This window comes from Capricornis sumatraensis, chromosome 8 (genome assembly GCF_032405125.1).
Source record: "Capricornis sumatraensis isolate serow.1 chromosome 8, serow.2, whole genome shotgun sequence".
NCBI classification, from domain to species: Eukaryota; Metazoa; Chordata; class Mammalia; order Artiodactyla; family Bovidae; genus Capricornis; species Capricornis sumatraensis.
The window spans coordinates 79,658,888-79,686,848 of record NC_091076.1 but is presented as its reverse complement, the minus strand read 5'-3'; the positions used below and the strand labels follow the sequence as shown (position 1 = coordinate 79,686,848).

The 27,961-nt window shown below is 41.0% G+C and overlaps 1 protein-coding gene across 1 annotated transcript; it reads left to right on the top strand.

The window, feature by feature from the left end:
- The first annotated feature begins 171 nt into the window (after positions 1-171).
- On the top strand, positions 172-27,075 carry LOC138084410 (myosin-8). Its single transcript, XM_068978692.1, has 38 exons — positions 172-381; positions 1,060-1,203; positions 1,289-1,445; positions 3,538-3,565; positions 3,665-3,773; positions 3,866-3,958; positions 4,089-4,152; positions 5,067-5,165; positions 5,256-5,359; positions 5,516-5,654; positions 6,763-6,881; positions 6,959-7,108; positions 8,452-8,622; positions 9,494-9,803; positions 9,911-9,978; positions 11,564-11,651; positions 11,738-11,855; positions 12,209-12,332; positions 12,430-12,566; positions 14,447-14,702; positions 16,421-16,663; positions 16,754-16,930; positions 17,008-17,153; positions 17,237-17,327; positions 17,411-17,800; positions 18,464-18,590; positions 18,919-19,037; positions 19,162-19,358; positions 20,488-20,671; positions 20,758-20,923; positions 21,011-21,135; positions 22,023-22,331; positions 22,959-23,162; positions 24,320-24,445; positions 24,529-24,699; positions 24,882-24,986; positions 25,508-25,603; positions 26,926-27,075. Exons 1-38 carry the CDS (start codon positions 172-174, stop codon positions 27,073-27,075), a joined length of 5,814 nt encoding a protein of 1,937 aa, XP_068834793.1.
- Positions 27,076-27,961: the final 886 nt, after the last annotated feature.

Sequence of the window (27,961 nt, the reverse complement as noted above, 5' to 3'; positions counted from 1 at the left end):
AACGCTGGTCAACACAGGGTGGAAGAACAATTACAGTCCAGGCTGGGGATGGAACCTCAATATTTCTGTCATTTCAAATCGTTTTCTCACATGTACATAACTTCTGGTTTCTCTTTTCCCTCTCTCCCATTCTTTCCCCAAGGCAGAATTCTCTCTCAATAAAACGCAACCATGAGTGCGAGTTCGGACGCTGAGATGGCTGTTTTCGGCGAAGCCGCTCCCTACCTTCGAAAATCAGAAAAGGAGCGGATTGAAGCCCAAAACAAGCCCTTTGATGCTAAAACATCAGTCTTTGTGGCAGAGCCCAAGGAATCCTATGTGAAGAGCATCATACAAAGCAAGGAAGGGGGGAAAGTAACTGTAAAGACAGAACGTGGAGCAGTAAGTAAAAACATAAGGAGAAAACCCTTCCCGTTTTATTTCTCCATCTCCTCACTTCAAGTTGAAGCCTTCCTTGCTCACAATTTCCAAGTCTATTGCCAATCCAGACACCCTTCCAGTCCATTAACAGACATCAGATTTGGAAGGTAAAAGAAATTCTCACTTCTCCCTTTCCCAACCACCAAAAGAACTTTAAGCCACTAGTCAGCCTCTAGCATTTCCCTTCAATTGCTCACTTCCCAGTCTAAATCTCCAAACCTGGGAGAAAAAAAAAAACTAGTTTCTATCAAAAGAATTATTATCTGCTTAGGTAAATAATGTATTAATCTTCCCATTACTTCCTCCCAAATTGAAGTTTCATATAATAAATGGCAAAGAGAAATAAAAAATTAAACCCATTGAAGTAAAATGATATAAACTGATACACCTGGGACATGAAAATGTGGGAGGAAAAAAGTATATTTTAAAGAGTAGGATGTGTTCTAGCTCATCACAGGAAACAGATTTTTTTTGTTTACCATCAAACTCTAAGATGAATACATTTTTGTGCTTTTATTTAAAGGACACTGAATAATATAATGGAAAGTGCCCACAATCGTAGTCTTATAACCAAAGCAGATACACATAAATCCTACCTCCAACCATTAATACAAACCTGACTCTCACTTTACTTGCCAGACTCTCACTGTCAGAGAAGACCAAGTCTTCCCCATGAACCCTCCCAAATATGACAAGATCGAGGACATGGCCATGATGACCCACCTGCACGAGCCCGGAGTGCTGTACAACCTCAAAGAGCGCTATGCAGCCTGGATGATCTACGTGAGCACCCTTCAACCTCTCTTTATTTCATCTATCTCTCCAAGTAGAATCAAATCCCACATGTTGAGTGTTCTGATTTTCTCAGACCTACTCAGGCCTCTTCTGTGTCACCGTCAACCCCTACAAGTGGCTGCCGGTGTACAACCCCGAGGTGGTGGCAGCCTACAGGGGCAAAAAGCGCCAGGAGGCCCCGCCCCACATCTTCTCCATCTCTGACAACGCCTATCAGTTCATGCTGACTGGTGAGTGAGTGATGCATCTATTTACAGAAATGTGGAAACGGAATCTTGAATGAACAAGTAGACTTTGGGCTTTGATTACAATAATACATTGTAGCCACACAGGGCTTCACTGTTTTGAAGAAACTTTCAGTGCTGTAACATCACATAATCTTCCCCACAGCCACTCTACAGATGAGTAAAATGAAGCTAGTCACTGAGTTCACTGACCTGCCCAAGCTAACCCAGCTACAAACTGGATGCCTAGTTGAAACAATCAGCAGACCTACATATATGTTTCTTTTCCATATTTTTTAATTTATGATTTGGAGAGGGAAAAAAGTTCAAATATATTTTTTAGTATATTCAAGGAAAATACTTACCAGCCATAGCTGGGAAGCGTTGTGAATTCCTTTATCTTGAATAGATACAGCTAACACTGCCAGCGTTTGAGATAGAACATGAGTAAAGAAAGAACTGTGACTTCCCTCCCAAAGATTTTGAAGCATTTTCCTACTAGAATGGAAGAAAATAGAAATCCATCTTTTTTTGAAAACATGTTTTAAAAATGTTTTAAAATGTTTATGTTTTGTCTTATCAAAACATAAACAAACAGCTTTGATACAAATTACAAGCCCAAATATAGCATTAAAATCTTTTATCGGCATACACCAAATGTATTGCCTTTGGAAATATCCTGAATTCCTGAGTTTCCTGTTGTTCCATGAGATATTAGAAACTGGAGACGATTTTTTGTTCCATTTTGGTTTCTTTTTTGTTTGTTTTGTTGTGCTGTTTTTAAACTGTCTTTTAAAGGAGAAGAGAAAGGGATAAAATACAAATCTTGCATTACAAACTGGCCAGCAATTCTATAAGGATTTCATGCTAGTAAACCGTTCTTTGGTTGTCAACAAAACCTAGCTACCTTGCAGAAATTATCCAAATTCAGGCTCATTCCAGAGGTTTTAACACACAGCAGTTGCATTTATATTGGTATGTATACCACCACCTGTACCAAGGTCCCCACTTCCCCAGGTTTCGGGCCTGCTCCAAATTCAAGATTACTTATCTCCAAACATGATTTTGATATAAAACCATGCAAAACTGTAGCATCTGACCAGGTTAGAGACTAAAACACTGTTTTCTTATCTATGTTCCCACTAGCTGCAACATGATCTTTCATGATTTTTCTTCTATTGGAAAAAGAAATCAATCTGAATATGTTTCAAAATCTGTCTCTATGTCCCTAAACAGAGCTTTAAAGTTCTCTGAAGTCTGTATGCACATCTAAATAGCATCCATCTTGTATCTATTTCTCTGAATAGTTTTTTTTAGATTTGAGAATGCTCTAGAATCAGTACAGAATTAAAAATTTAACAAATCAGAAAATTGGTATAAATCCAACATATCAGTCATATAGAGTGACAGTTTTTGCATTACTTAGAAAATGTGTATAAAAGAGAGAAATAAAAGGAAATGAACAGCGACAGTTATTAATACTATTCCAGATCTCTTCCTTTTTTAGTATTACCAGCAGTCAAGTTAATATCAAGAACTGGGAGGAGGCCAGACAGCCAAAAAGTATATAAACCAGAAGTCAAGAAGACCAAAATATCTTAACAAGTGATGTAACTATCAGAAAAATCACTTATTCCTCCTTTATCTGTTAAATGAAACTTCAGATTTCTGATTCTTACTGAAACAGCTACAGATGAAATTATGTGATGCCTGGAATTTTCTTTAAAATAACCGAGCTTGGGATGGGAATATAGATTATATAAAGTTGGCCAGATAGTAACTACTGAAACGCTGTATACACAGGTACATAGGAGCTTTTAACAGTATTGTCTCTACCTTTGTATAGGTTTGAAATTGCCCATACATTTTTAAATTAATAAAATACCAGAAGAAACAGATGATTCTTTGCCTCTCATTTTCACAAATTTTACTCCAAGAGGCAAGTACTGTCTGGGAGCTACACACAAAGCCAAAATCACAGGCAATATCTTCAAATTGTTAAAAAGAATAAACTGTATTTAATCTGAACGGAGTCAATAATCTTCATAGGGAATGTGCACTATTTTAAAAAATGATGGTCTTGATTTCTCTTTCACAGATCGTGAGAACCAGTCCATCCTGATCACGTATGTGATTTTTCCTTCTTCTCTGATTGGTGGTGATTGTCTTAGATGTTGACAATGTGAGCTGTAGTTCTGATCTCTTCTCTGGTTTTTATTTGACAGTGGAGAATCTGGGGCAGGAAAGACTGTGAACACGAAGCGTGTCATCCAGTACTTTGCAACAATTGCAGTCACTGGGGAGAAGAAGAAGGAGGAACCTGGCAAAATGCAGGTGGGCCTGATGGGCATGTGAGAATCATGATGGGCAGGGCACTCAGGAAGCCACAGACTTCCTTGTGTTTCTGCTCTTGTGTTTCTCTGCAGGGGACTCTGGAGGATCAGATCATCAGTGCCAATCCCCTGCTGGAGGCCTTTGGCAACGCCAAGACCGTGAGGAATGACAATTCCTCTCGCTTTGTGAGTTTCTGGGTCACAGAAGGGTTTTCTCAGGTCTTAAATGCCCACAAAGGCATCTCTCAGTCGTTATTTCAATCTCTTCTTACTCATGTGCTGTTTTGTACATAACATCGTCTTTTTCACTTGCAAGGGTAAATTCATCAGGATCCACTTCGGGACCACAGGGAAACTGGCTTCTGCTGATATTGAAACATGTGAGTAACACAACCACTGAAACTCAAACAGATAAACCAGGGATGTCATTTGCAGGAATACTGTCAACACGTGGTGAGCACTGAGCCTGCTGCCAGTGCCGCTCGCAACCTAAGGCCGTAATTCTCCACGATGTCTGTGTGCTCTGCTTACCTCAGTGTCAGACTGATGGCTCTGCAGCACATTTTGGAATTCCAGTCTCAGAAGCAACTATGGCATTTTTTCCAGGACCAACAGTAGGACTGTTCACGGGTTCCTATATGTTATCTACAGGTTTACAATACATTTCTGTGATTTGCTCTTTTTTTTTTTTTTGCAGAAGGATTCACACATACTGGTTCAAACAGAGTATCTAACATTTGCTAAACATGCATTTCACACTAACTGGTCACATTTCCACAGGTAGTCAAATTCTCAGAAAAGGGCCCACCCCTTGGCAGATGGCAGGGTGAGAGGTAGCAGAGGGCCAGGGTAGCAGAGCCTGCCAACCATCATTTGGTCGTGCAGGACTGATGGAGCCAGGTTGGCAGGCATTCTGTGATTTGCTCTTGATCTGAGTTTTGGCAGATGTTTCCAAGGTAATCACTCGCCAAAGAATCTAAGCTGAGCTGAGGAAGGAGGGGATATTAAAGATCAATTATAAGACAAAGGTCACAAGTCATCCATATGAAAAGCTGATTTGTTACTAGAGCATGCATACTTCACTCTTTGCTTTTAAACGGTGAGAACCTTGGGTAATTGCCATATGTATTTGGAATTCTTACATACAGTACCAACAGGATCAATCATCAAGTTGAAATCTCAATGAAGCCTATTGTAATATCCCCAATTTTAGCCAAAGACATTGTGGTTCATTTACTATCTCAGGAACATTGATATTTTTTCTAATTCAATGTCTATTTCCCCCTCTTTCCAGATCTTCTAGAAAAGTCGAGAGTTACTTTCCAGTTGAAGGCAGAAAGAAGCTACCATATTTTTTATCAGATCACTTCCAATAAGAAGCCAGATCTGATTGGTAAGAATGAACCTAAATTCACAGACAAAGTAAATATTTTTGTTAACTACTTTTAATGTGAAACATACACCCTGAACTCTGTGTACCCAGAAATGCTCCTGATCACCACCAACCCATATGATTACGCCTTTGTCAGTCAAGGGGAGATCACAGTCCCTAGCATTGATGACCAAGAAGAGCTGATGGCCACTGATGTAAGACAAACACTCACTTTAAAAAAAATCTATTATGCATGGGAATGATAATAGCAACCATACTGTAAGTGTGGTTACCTTAGAATATAGTGTAAATTCACCAAAATACGTTAATATCTTCTGCCCTAACCTTTGTCCTGTCATTTCTCCTGACAGAGCGCCATAGACATCCTGGGCTTTACTCCCGAGGAGAAAGTGTCCATCTACAAGCTCACGGGGGCAGTAATGCATTATGGGAACATGAAATTCAAGCAAAAGCAGCGTGAGGAGCAAGCAGAGCCAGATGGCACTGAAGGTACCAAATGAACCCCCAACTGGGTTTAAGACAGAAAATACACCAAGAAACAATGAAAAGTTCTTCTAAACTCACATCTTCTTTGCAACTAAATTTCTGAAGGGCACGCACACCGTACACATACTGCACTCTGTCCTCGCCCCCTTTCCCTTTTAGCATCTCTACATCTCCGTCATTTCTACACACACCAAAAAGAGAAAACGAACCCTAATAGCCACTTATAAGTATGCATTTAAAAAGCACAACCTGGGGCCAGATCAGAGAGAGAATAAGACAGAACCATATGCTTACTTTGCCTTAGAAATGACAAGAAGGTATACAGGATAACTTGGCATTTCAGTGTGTTTCAGCGCCAACTGGGTAAACCTGGCAGGGAGATACAATGTCTGCCCAAACACAGAGCTGGGGGTGGAGGATATCCCTAGACATCTGTGCACGAGTGTGTGTGTGTGTGTGTGTGTGTTGTCTACATGTAAACCTGCAGACAATCTAGGCATCAAGTAAGATAAACAGAAACTGAGAAAGAAAAGTCTTATACTCTACGGAAGGAATATGGAAATCACAGAAACCACCATGGAAGCTACAGTTATCTGCTCCTTTGAAGCCTTTCCTGACCACCCCAGTTTGACATTCTCTCTCCCTCATTTACATCAGAGTCATTGGCAACATTTCAGAAGGGGACGAGGTAGGAATCATCCATTGAGACTTAGTTCCCACATTTTCAGATAAAGAAACTGGTCATTGATAGTAAGTTGGGAAGAGCAAAATTGAGATAAGGTGTATTCATGTCACCTTTCAACCATACCTAAGAGCAGGGACTCTGGCTTTTGTCTTACATAAAGTATTTCCACAAACATTGGACTTACATTTGATTTTGCTAAATGACTCAAAAGCTGCTTGCAACAAATCACCAAAGGCCAGTGTAACTGACTGATCATTTATTAGCAAGTACATGCTCTAATGTACAGGAAGCCTTGCCTGACCTTCTATAGAATTGTTTAAAGTTTTTCATTTAAATAATAATGAAAATGGATTGGAGGAAAATGGAAAGACTATCTTAAAGAAACATCTGCCATTAAACAACATTTCTTGAACTGTGTCTCTGCAGTGGCTGACAAGGCTGCTTATCTCCAAAGTCTTAACTCTGCTGACCTGCTCAAAGCTCTCTGCTACCCCAGGGTCAAGGTTGGCAATGAGTATGTCACCAAAGGCCAGACGGTACAGCAGGTAAGTGCACAACCTGAATGAGTCACACACTTCCCAGGCCTTTAATAGTGCCAACAAACATTACTTTGTCCATGAAGGTGTACAATGCAGTGGGCGCTCTGGCCAAAGCCGTCTACGAGAAGATGTTCCTGTGGATGGTCACCCGCATAAACCAGCAGCTGGACACCAAGCAGCCCAGGCAGTACTTCATCGGGGTCTTAGACATCGCTGGCTTTGAGATCTTTGATGTGAGTTGTCTTCAGATTAATAAAAAGTGGGAGAAAGACAATCTGGGTTTTGATATATTAGGTATTCCCCAGTGGCTCAGCGATAAAGAATTCACCTGAAATGCAGGAGATGTGGGTTCAATCCATGGGTCAGGAAGATCCCCTGGAGGAGGGCATGGCAACCCACTCCAGTATTCTTGCTTGGAAAATCCCATGCACAGAGGAGCCTGGCGGGTTATTGTCCATGAGGTCACAAAGAGTTGGACATAAGTGAAGTGACTGAGCAGCAGCAGCATGCTGGGTATTATTCATTTACGTTTGTAGTGTCTACATCGCTTTCTCCAACATAGTACCTAGGACAAAATATCTAGGAAGTAACAGGATAATAGCAGTAGTAATAATAATGGCCAAACTCTATTGAGAAGTCTATATTTCTGGCACTCTACTAAGTACTTCAAATTGTTACCTCATTTAATCTTCACAATAACCCAAGAAGGAGTAACTAACATACTTCTAATTAAATGTGGAGGAACAGATGCAAAAAAATCAGCACACTTGCTAAAGATCCTCCAGCCACATAAGGCAAAGCCAAGATAGGAACCTGGATCTGCAGTGTTTGGTCCATACACAAGGCTCCTTCCATCCCACTGAGGAAAAAGGAGCTAAAAGGAGACGCCCAGTGACAGTTCATAGTCTTTCCTCTTCCAGGTTCATCTGACAGCCACCATTTCCCCTCTGGGTCATTAGCTTCATCATCTATAAAAATGAAGGTGTCTATAAAGTAACAAAGACTTCATCAGATCGTCAATGCTAGACCACACGAGGTCCCTACTTTCACAGATATGACAATGAGAATTTACCAAATGTTTGATATGAAGATAAATTAACCTATTAATTTCACTTTGTACATCAATTAAAGGTCTTAAGAAAAGCTTTCCTTAATAAAGTGACAGCCAAAAGTGAAAATGTGAACTTCACCTTGAATTAGAGAGTGGGGGTGGTAAAAAGGTGAGGCTTTGCAATAAATTACTTTCACCCTTAAATCTGAACCCATTACTCACTGGTTTGTACTTGTGTTGTACTTTTAATACACATTATTGCCCAGGCAATCTTAGAAGGGAAAGGAGGTCGATTCTACCAGAACTCTTCCTGTGTGGCTGACAGCTTTAAACAATGCCCAGAAATCACAAAAAGAGTTCATGTCAAAAATGATCCTTTCTTTCCTGAGATTTCTGAATAAACAATAATTAGTTCATAATTTTATTTCATTACTGAATTTCACATATTTTCAATAAAAGATTTTTCAGTAATGAATTCTACCACTTTAAAAATCCATTTAACATTGGAAATTTGCTTTTGTGCAGTTCAACAGCCTGGAGCAGCTGTGCATCAATTTCACCAATGAGAAACTGCAACAGTTTTTCAACCACCACATGTTCGTGCTGGAGCAGGAGGAGTACAAGAAGGAAGGCATCGAGTGGGAGTTCATCGACTTCGGGATGGACCTGGCCGCCTGCATCGAGCTCATCGAGAAGGTCTGTTTGACTTCTAAAGGAAATCTGAACTGTAAGGATAACTTTCCCAAGTGTCTTAAGCAACTTCAGAAAGTATTACAGTAATCTTAAATAGACTGATATCAGAACAAGTTAGAGACTTACTTTAGAAATTATTTCCTCTTTTCAGCTTTTACAGAAGGACCAGAGAGTTTAGTTTCATTTTGTCCTGAGCAGTTTTGTTCTAACACTGACTCAAATCCAATTTGAAAGCAGCACCTCCACTGAGATGGTCTACTTCACCAGAGAAACTGCCTCATTTGTTTTAAATCTCCATATGATCCGAGACGTCAGCAATAGAAATAACTATTTTCTAAGTCAAAATTAATGCCGAGGTAACACAGCTAGAGCTTATATGAAAGCTAACCTGTTTGGAAGTCAAGAAGTCAAATTGCTTATGCTTGTTCATAATCTATCTTTAAGGAGATTAAGTGCACAAAATGTCCTATATAAAGTTTGGGTTATTTATACTATTGCCTATAAAGTAAACATTCTAAGTCACTAAGTCCTTTTCGTAGAAAAATAAAACTTTGACCATACATTAATTCACCAAGTAGGTGAGTTAACGTGATAAATGTGATGGATACAGACATTTTAATGTTGCCTCCACATGCTGTGCTGACATCTAGAGTTTGTATCTAGCTATTCTTTTACTTAAAAATAATGCTATGGATCGAATGTGAGAAGGAATGGTGGAAAGTCATTCTAGTGGTAACAAAAGGACTTTGAGCTTGATCCTGGTTTACTTTATAAGTATATTTAATTAGGAGTGCTCATAATTCAATCAAATGACAGCCACTATACCTTTTGAGACAAGACAGACTGACACCAACGTCTGCTTTTCTGAATTCAGCCACTGGGCATCTTCTCCATCCTGGAAGAGGAATGCATGTTCCCCAAGGCCACAGATACCTCCTTCAAGAACAAGCTGTATGACCAGCACCTGGGCAAGTCTGCCAACTTCCAGAAGCCCAAGGTGGTCAAGGGCAGAGCCGAGGCCCACTTCTCCCTGATCCACTACGCGGGCACCGTGGACTACAACATTGCCGGCTGGCTGGACAAGAACAAGGACCCCCTGAACGACACAGTGGTTGGGCTGTACCAGAAGTCCTCCATGAAGACTCTGGCCAGTCTCTTTTCCACATATGCTAGTGCTGAAGCTGGTACTTTCTGTAACCCCTGATTTAAATTAACCTATCCCCACAGAAAGTTTACATACCATTCTAGCCTCTGGGATACGTTCATTAATGGGTTTTCTTTTTAATCTTAGACAGCAGCGCAAAGAAAAGTGCTAAGAAGAAGGGCTCTTCTTTCCAGACTGTGTCAGCCCTTTTCAGGGTAAAGTACAAATTTAATTCAAAAATCTATGCGGTCTCTATGACTTATCATAATTATAGAATTTAGAATAAATTAGGAGGGAATGGAATGTTAATAGGAATTACTTCAAATATTTCCTCTTGTTCAGGGCACAGCAAAAGCAATACTTCTGTAGGGCTGAATGTTTTACCCACTACTCCTTATTATGCTCATCTCATGTATTCAGGAATTCCAAAATGCCTTTAGAAGTTTTCTGGTTCTATAATAAGGCTGATTTTTGAGGAAGCACAGCTGAACTTCAAAGATCTCCCTGTGGAAAGCCATATCTTTATTCCACTAATATTGCCCTTTGAGAACGTTCCTGAGTCCCTCTTTGAGAATAAGCCTGAGACACATGCTTTAGGACATCTTTCCACCAAAATGCATCTTTGTCTTTTGAGGTAGATTTAATTTTTTGTGATAGCTGAAAATTACCTAAAGCCAAACCTAGTGGTTTAAATGGATGATTAAGATAGAAAAATACCTGTAAAGAATTAAATAACAGTAATAATAACATTACTACAAATAATGTGATTCTCTTGGATGGCTTAAAAACGGGCTCTTCTAAAAGGGGACATATGGAGCATCTGATCTAATGGCTGCTTTGTCAGGATTTCTATCAACTTCTATAGCTAAGTCTCATTCCTTCTAAAACTAAAATGCAGATACAACATATAACCTAAACAAGAAAATGGCCCTGTTCTTTTCTCACTACCAATTTGCACTATCTCCCCAAACAAACTCTTACACATATTTTCAGGATTAGAAACTCACATTACTTTTTTTATATGCTAGTAGTTAACTGAGATATAAAAAAATAAAGCAACTCTGCCTTCTCAAAGAATATACCTAAGAAATATTGAAAAATATCTACATGCTAGTTTTCTACAGTTGTGTAAATCACTGTCTATCATAATCAGTTATTCTGTTTCTGGAATAACTGCCCCATATGCTTCAGACTGTGGATCATCCTCAGGTATCTGAGATCCACCTATAGAAGGTCATATAGTCTCATGATTTTAGACTCTTCAGAAAACCCAAAAGGTTACAGGTCCCAGGGAATAATATACTCAAGAAAGGAATGTCAAGCACTGGGACAGTGACTGACATAGGTCACCACTGTAAACTAGTACTGTGAAAATTATTAGCACTGAGAGAGGCCAAAGAGACCTTCGAGGTAATCTCAACCATTTTCAGATGAGACCCAGAGAGACAAAAGGGATTTTAAGCACCTCGTTAGTGACAAAGCAAGACGGTAGTCTTTTATTTTCTGATTCTTCCTCAAGAACACTTCATGTGCCTCAATGCTACTTGAATTGGCAGTTTGTTTACAGGACAGATCCTAGGTGTCATAAATGAATACCACAGAGAGCTATATTTCTACCTAGCACTCTGGCCTTTCAGTTATTTGGCAGGCTACAACTCTTGAGACCCTTAAAACACAGAGCAACTGAAGCCTCATAGACTTAATAGTTAAGACAGTGCCTAGGTTCATTTCATATAATTGCCCAAAAAAGCAACCTGAAATAGAACTTTCTCATCAAGTCCCTTCTCCCTGGTTTCCTAGGAAAATTTAAATAAATTGATGACCAATCTGAGGAGCACACACCCCCACTTCGTACGGTGTATCATTCCCAATGAAACCAAAACTCCCGGTAAGATCTAAGAGCACGAAATAATCAAACAGGCGCAAGTGTGACAGCTGAACTGCCCAGCAGTATGCACTTTGATCTCTTTCTAGGGGCCATGGAGCATGAGCTGGTCCTGCACCAGCTGAGGTGTAATGGGGTGCTGGAGGGCATTCGCATCTGCAGGAAGGGCTTCCCCAGCAGAATCCTCTATGGGGACTTTAAACAAAGGCCAGTCACTCTTTGTTGTATTTCACTAAATGCTGTGCTTGTTTAATCATTTTTACTGTTGTCCTCTGTTCATTGTGTTCCATGTACCCTGTTTAGTGGGTATTACGAAGTAAGTCAAATAATATAGTCTTGTGGTGGTAGAACAGAATACAGGCTAGAGGAGGTGGCATTTCTTACAAATAGGAAGGAAGCATGCATTAGCTCATGGAAAAATCATATTGGATTCACCAATATGGACAACTGGATTTTCTATTTTGCTTTCTCTCTTTTTACTGATGTTTCTTTTTGGTGTCGTTTGATTTTCATATATGTTCACACCATCCTAATCATTCATTCTTTCTTCAATGAAACAGATACAAAGTTTTAAATGCGAGTGCTATTCCAGATGGTCAGTTCATTGACAGCAAGAAGGCTTCTGAGAAACTTCTTGCCTCCATTGATATTGATCACACCCAGTACAAGTTTGGACACACAAAGGTACAGCCACTATTTACTTACAGCTGATCCAAGCACCATCTGCCGTGTCTGTCTCTCCTGTAGTCTGGGGATGATTTGTGACTTTCTCTCTTTCCAGGTTTTCTTCAAAGCTGGCCTGCTGGGTCTTCTGGAAGAAATGAGAGATGAAAAGTTGGCCCAGATTATAACAAGAACTCAAGCTGTCTGTAGGGGATTCCTGATGAGGGTAGAATATCAGAAAATGCTGCAAAGGAGGTAACGACTATGCAGAGTGTCAGGACTGTAAGGTCCCTCAGGGACTTTAGTACATCAGTCTTGCTCATTCATTAACTCTTCCATTTTCCAGTTCATATGCACCTCTCACCCAGTTCAGAACCCACTCCTACAACACATCAGACTTTGCCCAAGCCCTCACATTTGGACTCCCATCAAAACTCTCTCTCTCACTGTCTCCCTTCTATTCCTCTCACACACAGCTGCAGGAATCATGTGCAGTAAGCACTGTTCTCATCACGCCATATCTCAGTTGCAGTTCCCCACGGTCTCCCCTGTCAAATCCTCGTTGCCTCTGTGTCTGTCAAGGCCCTCTCTATTCCCCACCTCATCTATCATCTCCAACTGCCTTGTCTTTTCCAGCCAGCGCAAACAGTTTGCCTGTCTCTTATATTCTCATGTTTGCACAAGCCCTCTCCTCTTGGCCTAATTTATTGATTCACCAGCTCACAACTTCCATTTCCTCTTCCCCTAATGAACCTCATCCAACTCCACTGACCTAGTGCTACTGCGTTCCCTGTCCTTACACACACGTTTTGCACTCAGTCTGTTCATGCACACTTATTTATTTCTGTATCATAAGTCTTCCCAAGGCTTTCCATGTGTCAACATTATGGTTTATGCCTTCTTGGTTACGGTTCTTATAAATTGGACCTATAGAAATAGAATTTCCATTTTAACAAGCTTGAAGAGGCAAACACACTGTTCAAAGGCAGTCAAACTTTGCCAGTTTACTGCTACAGTGTGCAGAAGGGATATCTTTTATTACTATTTTTAAAATGTTATTTAAATAAAACAAATTTTGGAGCTCAATACAAGCTAAATGCCCTGTAGACATTAACAATCTAGTTGAGCAGGTAAGAATGAGGCATTTGAAAGGATTTGAGAAAAGCCAGTATATCATGTGAAGAAGCTAACAAAAGAAGTTCACAGAGCAGATAATTCAGGGGTGATTAAATAAGAGGAGAGGCTTCAAGAAATACATGATAAATCATAAGCTCAGTGTAGGTTCAATTCAGTCTCTCAATCGTATCCGACTCTTTGTGACCCCATGAATCACAGCATGCCAGGCCTCCCTGTCCATCACCAACTCCCAGAGTCCACCGAAACCCATGTCCATTGAGTTGGTGAAGCCATCCAACCATCTCATCCTCTGTTGACCCCTTCTCCTCCTTCCCTCAATCTTTCCCAGCATCAGGGTCTTTTCCAATGAGTCAGCTCTTTGCATGAGGTGGCCAAAGTATTGGAGTTCAGCTTCAGCATCAGTCCTTCCAATGTGGAGCAATTCGAAAAGCAAGCCATGCCCTTTCACAGTTCTCATCAGTGTGCCCACAGCCAAGCTGCATGATCAGCTTACAACTGCCATCAGTTCAGTTCAGTTCAGTCGCTCAGTCGTGTCCGACTCTTTGCGACCCCATGAACTGCAGCACGCCAGGCCTCCCTGTCCATCACCAACTCCCAGAGTTCACTCAGATTCACGTCCATCGAGTCATACCCACTCCCAAATCACTAACACTGTGATTTCTCAGATGTTCTTAAAATGGTGCGTGTTGCTCATATATACAAAGTATCCCTCCTCTAAAGTCAGCTTCTTTGCTAGTGTGACAGGGTCGTGGGAACACAGAATTGTTAAGTATGAGCAGTGCACATTAGCCAAGTGGTCATACTGAGGACCACTCTAAGTAGGAGTCGGTGGGAGTGTGTGTTTATGTCCCCTGCATATAAAATATACAGAATTTGGCAAATCATTTATATGTGGGGTGGTCATTAAAAGGAGAGTTTATATGTTTAAAAAAAATAACAGCAACAACAACGTTGTCTCTAATGGATCAACCTACACTGATCCTTTCCCGTCATTTCAGAGAAGCCCTTTTCTGCATCCAGTATAACGTACGAGCCTTCATGAACGTCAAGCACTGGCCTTGGATGAAACTCTTTTTCAAGATCAAGCCCCTCCTCAAGAGTGCGGAGACAGAGAAGGAGATGGCCACAATAAAGGAAGAGTTTCAGAAAACCAAGGATGAACTGGCCAAATCAGAGGCCAAAAGGAAGGAACTGGAGGAAAAAATGGTGACTCTCTTGAAAGAGAAAAATGACCTACAGCTCCAGGTTCAGTCTGTGAGTACCCTCTGTGCTGAATCCACCATGTCAGTGACTTCACAGAGCAGGTAATTCAGGGGTGATTAAATAAGAGGAGCGGCTTCAAGGAATACATGATAAATCATGTCAGTGCACCATTTTCTTGACTTCACAAACACTTTGGATTTATAAATGGCCTTTTCTTGAAAAAGAATATTTCCAATCGCTTTTTTCAGTATTTCACTTAACTTTGAACATTCCTATGAAGAAGGCAAGAACTACTTCCAAATTAAAAATGGGAAATTTAAGAATTTATTTAACAATGTCACAAATTTAACAGCCATGAAGGAAGCAGTTTAAAGGCAAGCCCTCAAATCTCAGTCATTTTTCTGAGAAAATGACTGCTTTAACTGCTTCAACCCAGCCTTAAAAGTGGAGCCCTATTTTCTGAATACACATGTATAAGATTGCATTTAAACTCAAAAAAGACAGTCATTCTTATTTCTCTCTGTAACTCTTTTTCCCAACCCCAAGGATTTAGCCCAACAAACTGACTAGCAGTTATTTGAACTGAACTACCAGGGTAAAGGGCAGAGCTAATGAACCCTGTGATTCTTCCTTTGATACAGATCCCAAGTTCTTAAGGTCTCTCCTCTGTTTATTGATTCAAGAAGAAGCAGAAATCAAAGTGGGACAGGCTTGGCATCAACACTCTGGCCAATTACAATCTCCCATTTCCTTAGTCCAAGTCAAGCAAGCCCAACAATGTCATGAAGAAATCCATAAAAAGGATAGCTTTCTTTAAAATTTTTAAGCTATTTTCAACTTTTCCTATTGATAAATTAACTTATATGAGAGTTACATTTTCCTTAAAGCACAGTATCACAGCCTCTTCATCTTAACCTCTGTTCATAGGTATTATCATTAGTTAGTGAGTAAATATTTACTGAGTGTATCACTTAAAAGCAAAGGAACCCTGAAAAGTCCCCATTATCATTCATTCAAGCATTTTAAAAACCTAAGATGTAAACAAACACTGAGAAGTTAAAGAAATTCCCCAGATCAGAGTAATCTAATAAGTTGGTGGCTGAACTGATTTTTTTGAGTCCTTTAGTCATTTATAAAAACCTTATTGAGTAATACAGTTTCTCAAAATTACAAGTTCTCATATACTCTAAACTACTTTTGAGACTAATTCTTAAAATGGAAAAGGAAACCTTGGACCATTATAGAACTGTTATGGCCTATCAGGGAGATTTTGAGTGTATAAAAATGTTTCATGGAAATATATTCATAGGCATAAAAATTATGTTCTTTTTCTTTTTTGAATTCAATCTAGTAACTGGGGAATGACCAAAGCCAAAATGAACCAATTTGACTAAGTCAAAATCTTTGAATATTATAGCTGAAATGCTCTTAACAATCATCTATTCCAACCCTCTTAATTACATGAGATAACAGTATAAGAGGAATAAGGGAAATTTGAGACAAAAACTCAGGCTTTGGTCCTCTCACTCTTCTAAACACTACTTTTTAAAACAGTCAGTTACTTCAATTCAGCCATTTTTCAGACTAATTTGTTTCTAAATCTATAGTCCAGGATCTAATTAGCTACATTTCTCCAAACAATGGAATAATGTTCAACTAACTTACACTGAAAAATTCATTAGCATTCAGTAAACACTTCTATTTCATGCAAAGAACAAGTTCAAAATAAGTAACAAATTCTCTAATTAGTTCAACAAATCTCCCCTCAGGAAGCTGATGCCTTGGCTGATGCAGAGGAAAGGTGTGAGCAACTGATTAAGAACAAAATCCAGCTGGAGGCTAAGATCAAGGAGGCGACTGAGAGAGCCGAGGATGAGGAAGAGATGAATGCTGAGCTGACGGCCAAGAAGAGGAAACTGGAGGACGAATGTTCGGAACTGAAGAAAGACATAGACGACCTTGAGCTGACACTGGCCAAGGTTGAGAAGGAGAAACACGCCACAGAGAATAAGGTATGAATCACATTGCCCTATACCATGCAGAAACTGCCATCCATCTAAGCTGCTCCACTGCAGAGGTCACTTCTCTTTTAACTCTTCTAGGTGAAAAACCTCACAGAAGAGATGGCCGGCCTGGACGAAGTCATAGCTAAGCTGACCAAGGAGAAGAAGGCCCTCCAGGAGGCCCACCAGCAGACCCTGGATGACCTGCAGGCAGAAGAGGACAAAGTCAACATCCTGAACAAAGCTAAAGCCAAACTAGAGCAGCAAGTGGATGATGTAAGCGTGTTTTTAATATCCACTTGGAAGTTTTTTTAATTTCCTTTAATTTTTAATGAAATTTACTTTCGCATTAGCTTGAAGGGTCTCTGGAACAAGAAAAGAAACTTCGAATGGATCTAGAAAGAGCCAAGAGAAAACTGGAGGGTGACCTGAAACTGGCCCAAGAATCCACAGTAGACATAGAAAACGACAAACAGCAACTTGACGAGAAACTTAAAAAGTAGGAAATCCCGAAAACAATTCTGTGCAACACCATCTTTCAGTTTGTAGGAGTACTAATATGTCTTGTTCTTCTGTCTAAAGGAAAGAATTTGAAATCAGCAATCTGCTAAGCAAAATTGAAGATGAGCAGGCAGTAGAAATTCAACTACAGAAAAAGATCAAAGAGTTGCAGGTGAGTCATCTCACCTCCGTTTGTGTCTTCAGCCAAAAACCTGAAATTGAGATGAGATCGTTAACGTGCTGTGTCACCGCCAGGCCCGCATCGAGGAGCTGGAGGAGGAGATCGAGGCCGAGCGCGCCTCCCGCGCCAAAGCAGAGAAGCAGCGCTCAGACCTCTCCCGGGAACTGGAGGAGATCAGCGAGCGGCTGGAAGAAGCCGGCGGGGCCACTTCCGCCCAGATTGAGATGAACAAGAAGCGGGAGGCCGAGTTCCAGAAGATGCGCAGGGACCTGGAGGAGGCCACCCTGCAGCACGAGGCCACGGCGGCCGCTCTTCGCAAGAAGCACGCGGACAGTGTGGCCGAGCTGGGGGAGCAGATCGACAACCTGCAGAGGGTCAAGCAGAAGCTGGAGAAGGAGAAGAGCGAGATGAAGATGGAGATCGACGACCTCAGCAGTAACGCAGAGACCGTTGCCAAAGCCAAGGTACCTGATACTCCCTTTATTTTTATTTTCCCAAAACTATCTTTAAATGAGGATAATTATTAATGATGATCTGTAAGAACCCTCACTGCTGTCTGGCATTAAACATTGTTTATGGCACTGATCTAAATTTTCTATTCTGATACGTTCCATTCTATTTCGTTTTTTAAAATGTTGGATATGCTGCCCTGGTGGCTCAGTGGTAAAGAATCCACCTGCCAATGCAAGAGATGCGGGTTCGATCCCTGGGTCAGGAAGATCTCCTGAAGAAGAAAATGGCAACCCACCCCAGTATTCTTGCCTGAAAAATCCAACGGACAGAGGAGCCTGGTGGGCTAAAGTCTACACGGTCATAAAAGAATCAGACACAACTGATCGACTAAAGCAACAAATGATTGAGATTGTTTCACAACCTTCTTTAAGTGTCAGCATCCAGTACCACTGGGCTAAATGAATGAGCTCCAACAGTGACCACTTGAGGGACGTCATGCACCCATCGTGCTTGAAACCTAACATGTTCCGTAGAGTTGGCCATAAGTTTCTGCTCACACTCGACATAGCTTTATGTCGACATAGCTTCACTCTAAAAATATTTTAAGAATCAAGTATTAATTTTATTTTTTACTGCATTCAGTATCTCATCTTTTGTGGCTACGTGTCCCGCAGGGAAACCTTGAAAAGATGTGCCGCACTCTAGAAGATCAAGTGAGTGAACTTAAGACAAAAGAGGAGGAGCAGCAGCGGCTGATCAATGACCTGACGGCTCAGAGAGCGCGTCTGCAGACGGAAGCCGGTAGAGATTTCCCTCAGTCCCACAACTATGTCCTAGAGAAAAGCAGTTCTGGGGATTCTGAGTTAATAGCAATACTCCCATATTACAGGGGGGTAAACAAACTACCAGAATTTGCCGACAAGGTCAGGAAAAAAAGCAAGAAATAATCAGCAGACTAGTTTATTTGTTACACTCCAATAGCAATGCTGCTTTTTAATCTCTACTTCTAGCCAATTCTGTAACAATATTTAAAGCATATATCTGTCAGTTATATGTATAATATATATACAAACCTTTAGGCTTATTTTTTTATGCCATTAGCAAATTCCTTTACTTCTATAATTCTTAGGTGAATATTCCCGACAACTGGATGAGAAAGATGCTTTGGTCTCTCAGCTTTCAAGGACCAAGCAAGCATCTACTCAGCAGATTGAGGAACTGAAACGTCAGCTAGAGGAAGAAACTAAAGTGAGTTTCACCAAAGATCTTGGTTAATCAAATCTAAACATGTTCAGTTAGAGTCTACTTTAAGTGTATAAATTAAATATCACTGAAGAAATGAATTCAAGTCAGTGAACTCATACTTCCGCAGGCCAAGAATGCCCTGGCCCACGCCCTGCAATCCTCCCGGCACGACTGCGACCTGCTGCGGGAACAGTACGAGGAGGAGCAGGAGGGCAAGGCCGAGCTGCAGAGGGCGCTGTCCAAAGCCAACAGTGAGGTGGCCCAGTGGAGGACCAAGTATGAGACGGACGCCATCCAGCGCACGGAGGAGCTGGAGGAGGCCAAGTGTGTACTGTGAACTCCAGAAGAGGAAAATGACTGGTTTCCCAGCTGAGCAACTCCCAGAAAGATCTGTGATGATGATAATAACATAATAATAGCACAGGCTAACATTTACTGAGTGTATACCACGTCTCCAATACTAATATATATTACATATTAACATTTAAATGCTTTCATAGCAATATTACATCGCATTGTTATCTGTATCCCTATTTTACAGATGAGGAAATTGAGACTGTGAGAGTTAACCAACTAACACAAGAGCATATGATTAATAAATAGTACAGCTGGGATTAGAATCAGACATTCTGATGACAGAGACCACCTTTTTAAGTACTGAGGCACAAAGACAGATCTCTTAAAACTCACAATGGGGGCCACCCAAACTGCATAATGTCCAGGGTTAGTCTGAATAAAGTAAAGCCTTAGTCTGTGTACAGACTAAAGGAGACCTTCAGTAAATCTTCTAGAGCATCAGGGATAAGGGTTTTTGCATACGTTAGGCTTGTATATTTGGCACACAATTGGGAATAAAGCAAGAATGTAGACAATTCAGAAGTGAGGGTAGGGGGGAAGCCCTCCCTTTTCTTAGACTGCATGAATTATCCTGATTTATTTCTTTCTTTTCCTGGTGAGACTCTCCAAATATATATGATTAAAAGAAACCGGCTGTTTTTCTAGGGAAAAAGTACATAAAATAAAATGGAAAGTTTGAGAAAGCAAAAGAATATGCCCAGTATATCTGTGCCCAACAGTTAGTCTCAAATCCTTTTTGGAATGAGGCGAGATATACATCAGTCAATAGAATTACCCTTGCTAATCATTCTCCCTACCATACTCAATCAGAAGCCTGCAAGTCCTCAAACCGTATGCAGTAAGATACATACAACATCAGCTCCAACAATGGCCTCTAAGAATTCAACAACAAAAAACTTGAGTTCAACCGTTCACCACTTTGGACCTTTTCATAGTTTATCCATCTAGAAAGCAGTTCTGGCCAACACAGTTTTGAAAGCCATGCAACTTGACATCTATTCCATAGTTCAGAATTAGGATTATGAAAGGGGACTGAGAGCTCAGCACTTGCCCCTGTTCCCGACCTCTCCCCTTAACTGCCTGGCTAACTTCTCAGGAAGAAGCTGGCCCAGCGTCTCCAGGATGCTGAGGAACACGTAGAAGCGGTGAACGCCAAATGCGCCTCCCTTGAGAAGACCAAGCAGAGGCTCCAGAATGAGGTTGAGGACCTCATGCTCGACGTGGAGAGGTCCAATGCTGCCTGCGCGGCTCTCGATAAGAAGCAGAGGAACTTTGACAAGGTGGCTCAGCCTATACAAACTCCACCCATGTTTTATTAATACTTAGTCTCCCTTTCTCCATCAGCTGACAATTTACTGCTTTTCAGGTCCTATCAGAATGGAAACAGAAGTATGAGGAAACTCAGGCTGAGCTTGAGGCCTCCCAGAAGGAGTCCCGCTCTCTCAGCACTGAGCTGTTCAAAGTCAAGAATGCCTATGAGGAGTCCCTGGACCAACTTGAAACCCTAAAGAGAGAAAACAAGAACTTGCAGCGTGAGTGCACTTGAACTTCTCTACCCTATGTGGCCTTGGCAGGACCTGTCCATGTTCTGACCTCTTGTCCTTTCTGTTCACCCACAGAGGAGATTTCCGACCTCACTGAGCAGATTGCTGAGGGAGGGAAGCAAATCCATGAACTGGAAAAAATAAAGAAGCAAGTGGAACAAGAGAAATGTGAGATTCAGGCTGCTTTAGAGGAAGCAGAGGTACATATTATGATGTTGGGCAATGGTACCATGAAAGGGATCCATTACTACAGAGCTGGTGGAAATTTGAACTCATATAACCTTGATGAAGGGCAATTTGATGACAGTTATCACAATTCTTAAAAATGGAATACTGTGACCTATCGGTTCTAAGAATCTATCCCCTAAGACTGTCCTAAATAGAGGCAAAGTTTCAACACAAGATATCCAATCCAAAACTAAAGTGATGCAAGCTATGGAACATCCATATGATGAAATTTTATACAGCTTTTAAATGTAATTAATACAGGGGAATGTTTATGGTAGAGGATAATTTTTAAAGCAAGACATATATCTGCATATACAATTTTATCATGTGTAAATGGACATGGGTTTGGGTGGACTCTGGGAATTGGTTATGGACAGGGAGGCCTGGCGTGCTGCAGTTCATGGAGTCTCAAAGAGTCGAACACAACTGAGCGACTGAACTGAACTGAAATATGTATATATATACAGGGAAAAAAAACTAGAAGAAAATGAACCACATTAAAATAGTGCCTCTTGAGTGGAGGCACGATAGGAAGGTTTTCTGTTTTTATAAATTGTGCCCACATGATGCAGTGAACATATATTTTGTAATCAGAAATATATATATGTTTTAAAACTGAGAATTCCTACAATAGGAATTAGTATAGCACTTTATACTTTACAAAGCACCCTTATTACAGGGCTTCCCTCTAAAATCCACGACTAAATAAACAGAAGGATGATTTACCTAGCAGAGTCCTAGAGCTGTTGTATTGTACTTTGTAAAATTAGACAAACTGATATTAGTAAGGATTTTGCTCACAAGGGAATATCCTCCAAATAGTCATTTCCCATTATTAGTGGATCATTGTTTTGTTAAGGCATCTCTTGAACATGAAGAGGGAAAGATCCTGCGTATCCAGCTGGAGTTGAACCAGGTCAAGTCTGAAGTGGACAGGAAAATTGCTGAAAAAGATGAGGAAATCGAACAGCTGAAGAGGAACCATATCAGAGTTGTGGAGACCATGCAGAGCACACTGGATGCTGAGATCAGGAGCAGGAATGATGCCCTGAGAGTCAAGAAGAAGATGGAAGGAGACCTCAATGAAATGGAAATCCAGCTGAACCATGCCAATCGCTTGGCTGCAGAGAGCTTGAGGAACTACAGGAACACCCAAGGGATCCTGAAGGTAGCTGGGTCCACTGTACAGCCTGGATAAGTGAGGGATGTGACCTGTCTCCCATTCATCACAACAGCTTGTTAAACCACCCATTTTTTTCCCCTTAACAAATTATAGCAATTCATAGTATGAGGGAGCTAAATTAAGTACACATAGAATATATTTTTAAAGAAATATTATGTAAAAAAGGAAAAAACCCAGAAGCCCAGAGATATGATATGAGAGAAATTAGAAGAGTTTGGCACCAATAGGCCTGGGATTGAGTCTTAGTTTTGTCACTTACTAACTGCCTAATTTTAGGCAAGTTATTATTTAACCTTTCAGAACTTCTATTTCTTCCACAAAATAAGAATGAAACTACCACCTCGTAGGGTTACTTTTGAGGATCAAGTGAGAAAAGAGATGTCAAGTGATGGGTAGAGCATACAAAAAATGTGCCATAAAGGATCCTAGCACGTGAAAAATAACCAGTTGATGGCATAAAACACAACAAGAATCCCTAGCTGGTAACATCACCATTTTCATGCTCATTCAAATGACAGGCCTGTGCCTGGTACCAGCCCAGTCTTCCAGTTCATCTCCTAGGATGTTCACACCTTCTTTAGAGTGTCTAAGGCCTCTTTATTAACCTAACAGGATACCCAGCTCCACCTGGATGATGCTCTCCGGGGCCAGGAGGACCTGAAGGAGCAGCTGGCAATCGTGGAGCGCAGAGCCAACCTGCTGCAGGCTGAGATCGAGGAGCTGCGGGCCACCCTGGAGCAGACGGAGAGGAGCAGGAAGATCGCAGAGCAGGAGCTCCTGGATGCCAGTGAGCGTGTCCAGCTCCTGCACACCCAGGTGACACCCTCATATCAAACAAATGCTGTATACCCTGATGCTGCTGCTTCTGTTTAGTCGCTAAGTCATGTCCAACTCTTTGTGACCCCATGGACTGTAGCCCACCAGGTCCCTCTGTCCATGGGATTCTCCAGGCAAGAATACTGGAGTGGGTTGCCATTCCCTTCTCCAGGGGATTTTCCCGACCCAGGGATCGAACCCACATCTCCTGCTTTGGCCTGTGGATTCTTCACCACTGAGCCACCAGGGAAGCCCCACTCCATTTTTATAAATATGTGTATATTCAGGAGGATGGAGGAGATGCTTTAAAATATTAATTGCAGTTATCTTGAATGTTGAGATTATAGGTGATTTTTTAGTGTCTGTTTTTCTTTTTTAGATTTTCTACCAAAAAAGGGACAGGGGTGTTACTTTTTTCATTTAAAATTAGGGCTTGAGTCCTTAGATTATTTTGAAAACCATGATGTGGAATAAGCTTAAATAAAGATTATCCACTGACCACACAATCTGAAAATGCTCCATTTAATGTTTCTCGTCAGAAGCACGTCAGCATTCAGCACTACAGTGCTTACGATCCCTTTGCCTTGCACACCATTCAGCATCGCTGACCTGCCCAGGCATTAAATACCCTAGTCATTTTGACAGCCAAAAATATCCACCTCTAAAAGTTTCTAAATACCCACTGAGGTGGTATTGCTTCCCTTAGGGAACCACCGGGCGAAATTTTAAGAAAATGTTTTCAGATGTACTCTTCTGAATTACTATTCAATATTCCCAAAGGGAGAAAAACATTCAAGTTTAACAGAAAATAGATTCCTTCTAATAGAAGAACTGTCAGTGCCAGGCTCTCACAAAAAGAAGCAATTATTTTCAAACGTTTCAAGGATAGAATACTAGTGATGTCTGTTTGACATATAATTGAAAGAGAAATTAATTAATATAGGCATTTTTGAACCTCACACATCCTCACACACAAATCAGATGGGCAATCAGGGGGACGGGACAAACCTTGCAAATGATTACCATATTGCATGGAACAAACATTTTTTTAGTGAAATCTTACTATTAGGTCCCCTGCTTGAGCCAACAAGTAAGACATCAATAAAATCCCAAGTGTTCAAACTACTAGTCTTATAAATTTCCACTACTTTTAACAGAACACCAGCCTGATCAACACGAAGAAGAAACTGGAAAACGATGTTTCACAACTCCAGAGTGAAGTGGAAGAAGTAATTCAAGAATCACGCAATGCGGAAGAGAAGGCCAAGAAGGCAATCACTGATGTGAGCAAATGAGCATTTGTTTAATGACACTGTGTGTTACCTGCTATTACCAGGATTATTGTATTGGTTTATTTACTAATTAGGCGGCCATGATGGCCGAGGAGCTGAAGAAGGAGCAGGACACCAGCGCCCACCTGGAGCGGATGAAGAAGAACCTGGAGCAGACGGTGAAGGACCTGCAGCACCGCCTGGACGAGGCTGAGCAGCTGGCCCTGAAGGGCGGGAAGAAGCAGATCCAGAAGCTGGAGGCCAGGGTGGGGCTCTCAATCTCTGCACCTGGGAAGGGAAAACGTCACTCCCCCACCCTTCTCTCTTCTTGTATATTGATTCCCATCCTTACCCTGGGGCTGAGGACATCCACCCAGTATCATCAGTAGGTCATGAGTCAATTAATATCCCCCAAGACTGACTATATAAGTATCTTTCTTGATTGTAGGTACGGGAACTCGAAGGAGAGGTTGAAAGTGAGCAGAAACGTAATGCTGAGGCTATTAAAGGTTTACGGAAACATGAGAGAAGAGTAAAGGAACTCACCTACCAGGTAAGGAGAATAGCTTTCTAAAATATCCAGATTTCCTGCCCAAAGAAAACCTACTGACTGTGTGATACTCAAAAATAGCTACACATTAGCTTGATATATTCAAGGGGGAAATGACACAATCACCTATCACAGGCACTCTTCTAAGCCACAAAAATCAGGAATACCTTTAAAAATAGCATAAGTGAGGAAAGAATGTAGGTTTCAAGGCCAGGTCAACTGGTATTGGCCTCTCTTATTTTTTAAACTCTGATAGGTTACCTAACACTAATCACCTGTAAATTCTACTCACCAGAGCAGGGAGGTAAATTAAAGAACTGTATAACTCTCTAACATAGTGCCTGCACATGGTAGACACTTATCAAGAGTGGTTACTGTTAATACTATGAAGGAAGCCTCAGGGTCGACCACATTTACCGCAGGCCCACCTGCCATCGTATCAGAGTGATTTATGTCACCACCTATAGTAGGTTTATTTTATTGGATTGAATGCAGACCTTTTTTTTTTTTTTTTAAACTTCCAGACTGAGGAAGACCGCAAGAATGTACTCAGGTTGCAGGACCTGGTAGATAAATTACAAGCGAAGGTGAAATCCTACAAGAGACAAGCTGAGGAGGCTGTAAGTATCTTTAAGCCCTTGAGGGAAGAGGAAAACTTCTGTGGTATTAAGAGAATGTGTTAATTAGAAAGAGACACAGATGTAAAGAACAGACTTTTGGACTCTGTGGGAGAAGGCAAGGGTGGAATGATTTGAGAGAATAGCACTGAAACATGTATATAATCATATGTGAGATAGATTGCCAGTCCAGGTTTGATGCATGAGACAGGGTGCTCAGGGCTGGTGCACTGGGATGACGCTGAGAGATGGAATGGGGAGGGAGGCGGGAGGGGGGGTTCAGGATGGGGAACACATGTACACCCATTGCTAATTCTTGTGAATATATGGCAAAAACCACAATATTGTAAAGTAATTAGCCTCCAAATTAAAATTAATTAATTAATTTTTAAAAACCCAGGATTTATGACAAAAAAAAGAGACAAGTAAGAATATATCATTCTTAAGAGATGATATAAATTTGAATTTACTCCCAAATTCTAATTATGGAATAAGATTTCAAGAGGAGATATTTTTATTATTAAGCAATTTGTAGGGGTTGGGGGAGAAAAAGAAAATTCCAAATAACCCGCCTTACTTGACAGCTGCAAAGAATCCCCAGTAGAAAATCTAACACCATGATAAATATTCCTCTCCCTCTAGAAATGGGCAAAATCAAGTATTCCCAAAAGCCAAATAGAAGTCTTTTACCCCAACTGACTCCTTCACTCACTAACCAGTGTCATCAGCAGAGGCTTATCCCTGCACAGTTGCTATAGCAAATTGGGCTGTGTTGGAAGTGTCTCCAGCTTCATCTTTCCTGGTTGTTTGTTTCCTGTTCTTCCAGACACAACGTAGTAGGTAGGAGATAAGAAAAGCGAACACAAAATGGAGTGACAGGACAGAAATAAGTCCAACCAACGGAGGGCATTACTTTCTTCCTAGCCCAATTTTTCTCCCATCTCCGTATACCAGAGTCAAAACATAGGGCAAAACAAATTAAGTGGAATTTTCCCAAAGTTAATAATTTGATCTCACATTTACTTTCTAACCTCTGTGACCATAGCGGAGTCTCTTCCTCCTTTCCACACAACCCATACCTGGTAAACTGATTTCACATATACATGGGTTGGGCACAATGAGCCTGTCTCTTCCGTTTCAAAACTGTTCCTTCTTTCATTCTTTAGAATAAAAAAAGTAATTGAAGCTACAAGTTCGGTCTGGATTTGAAGTCAAATATGACAAACAGACCATAAGAAAGAAGTATCTGTGTTGAGGAAATAGTCCTGTTTCGAGACAAGTGCAATAAGAACCACGAAGTCTAATTCTCACAACTTTATTCTTAGGAGGAACAATCCAACACTAATCTCGCCAAACTCCGCAAGCTCCAACACGAGCTGGAGGAGGCCGAGGAACGGGCTGACATTGCCGAGTCCCAGGTCAACAAGCTGAGGGTGAAGAGCCGGGAGATTCACACAAAAGTCAGTGCGGAGTGAACACACACCTGCCTGGTGCTGCCAAGGGCCTGAAGAAATGCACAAAATGTGCTATTCTGGGTCACTTGCTTTGTGATGTTTTTTTCTCTTAATGTTGAATAAATAAAAACCATAATGAACTGATAAATTGAACCAGAGTGTCATTTTTTTATTTCCAGAATTACTTATTCTCAAACACAGTTCTCACCTAGCTGTTATCTTTTAAACAGTATATAAGGCTTTGCGAAACATTAAGTGTTTGTACCCTTCTCACCACCCAGCATCTCCTTTCCCATCTCCACCTCCACGACACACACACACACAAAATTATCTTCTACTGGACTTGATTCTATTAAATCTCTCAAGATTGTTCCAAATTACTATGTAAAACACTCCCTGAGGTTACTCCTTCAGACAGGACCCATTCATGCACCCACTCCGTACATCTCCTGTGTGCAGGGCCTTGCTCTCAGTTCTCTGGTACCTGCCATGAACAAAGCATAGTTCTTGCCCTCTAGGAGCTTATATTCTATAAGGAGAGAAAGGTGATGAACAAATAGGAAGCTGTGTAATGTGTCAGATAAGTGCTGATAAGAAATAAAAAAAAAAATAAGGAGGCAGTTAGTGTTTTGTAAAGAGGAGTTGAGGAAGGCCTCTTTAATAAGAACACATTTGAGCAGAGACCTAAGGGAAGCAAGAGTATTCCCAGCAGAGGAACAAAAGAATATGCAAAAGTCTGAAGCAGAGGCAGTTTGGCAGGTTCCAGGGACAGGAAGGCGGCCAGCAGGGCTAGAGGAGAATCAGCAAGACAGGTACTGCATAAGAGAGGAAACCTGGGAGCCCAGAGATAATGCAGGGCCTGAGGGCCCCCTGAGGACATGTGTCTTTACTCAGAGTGAGATGGGAA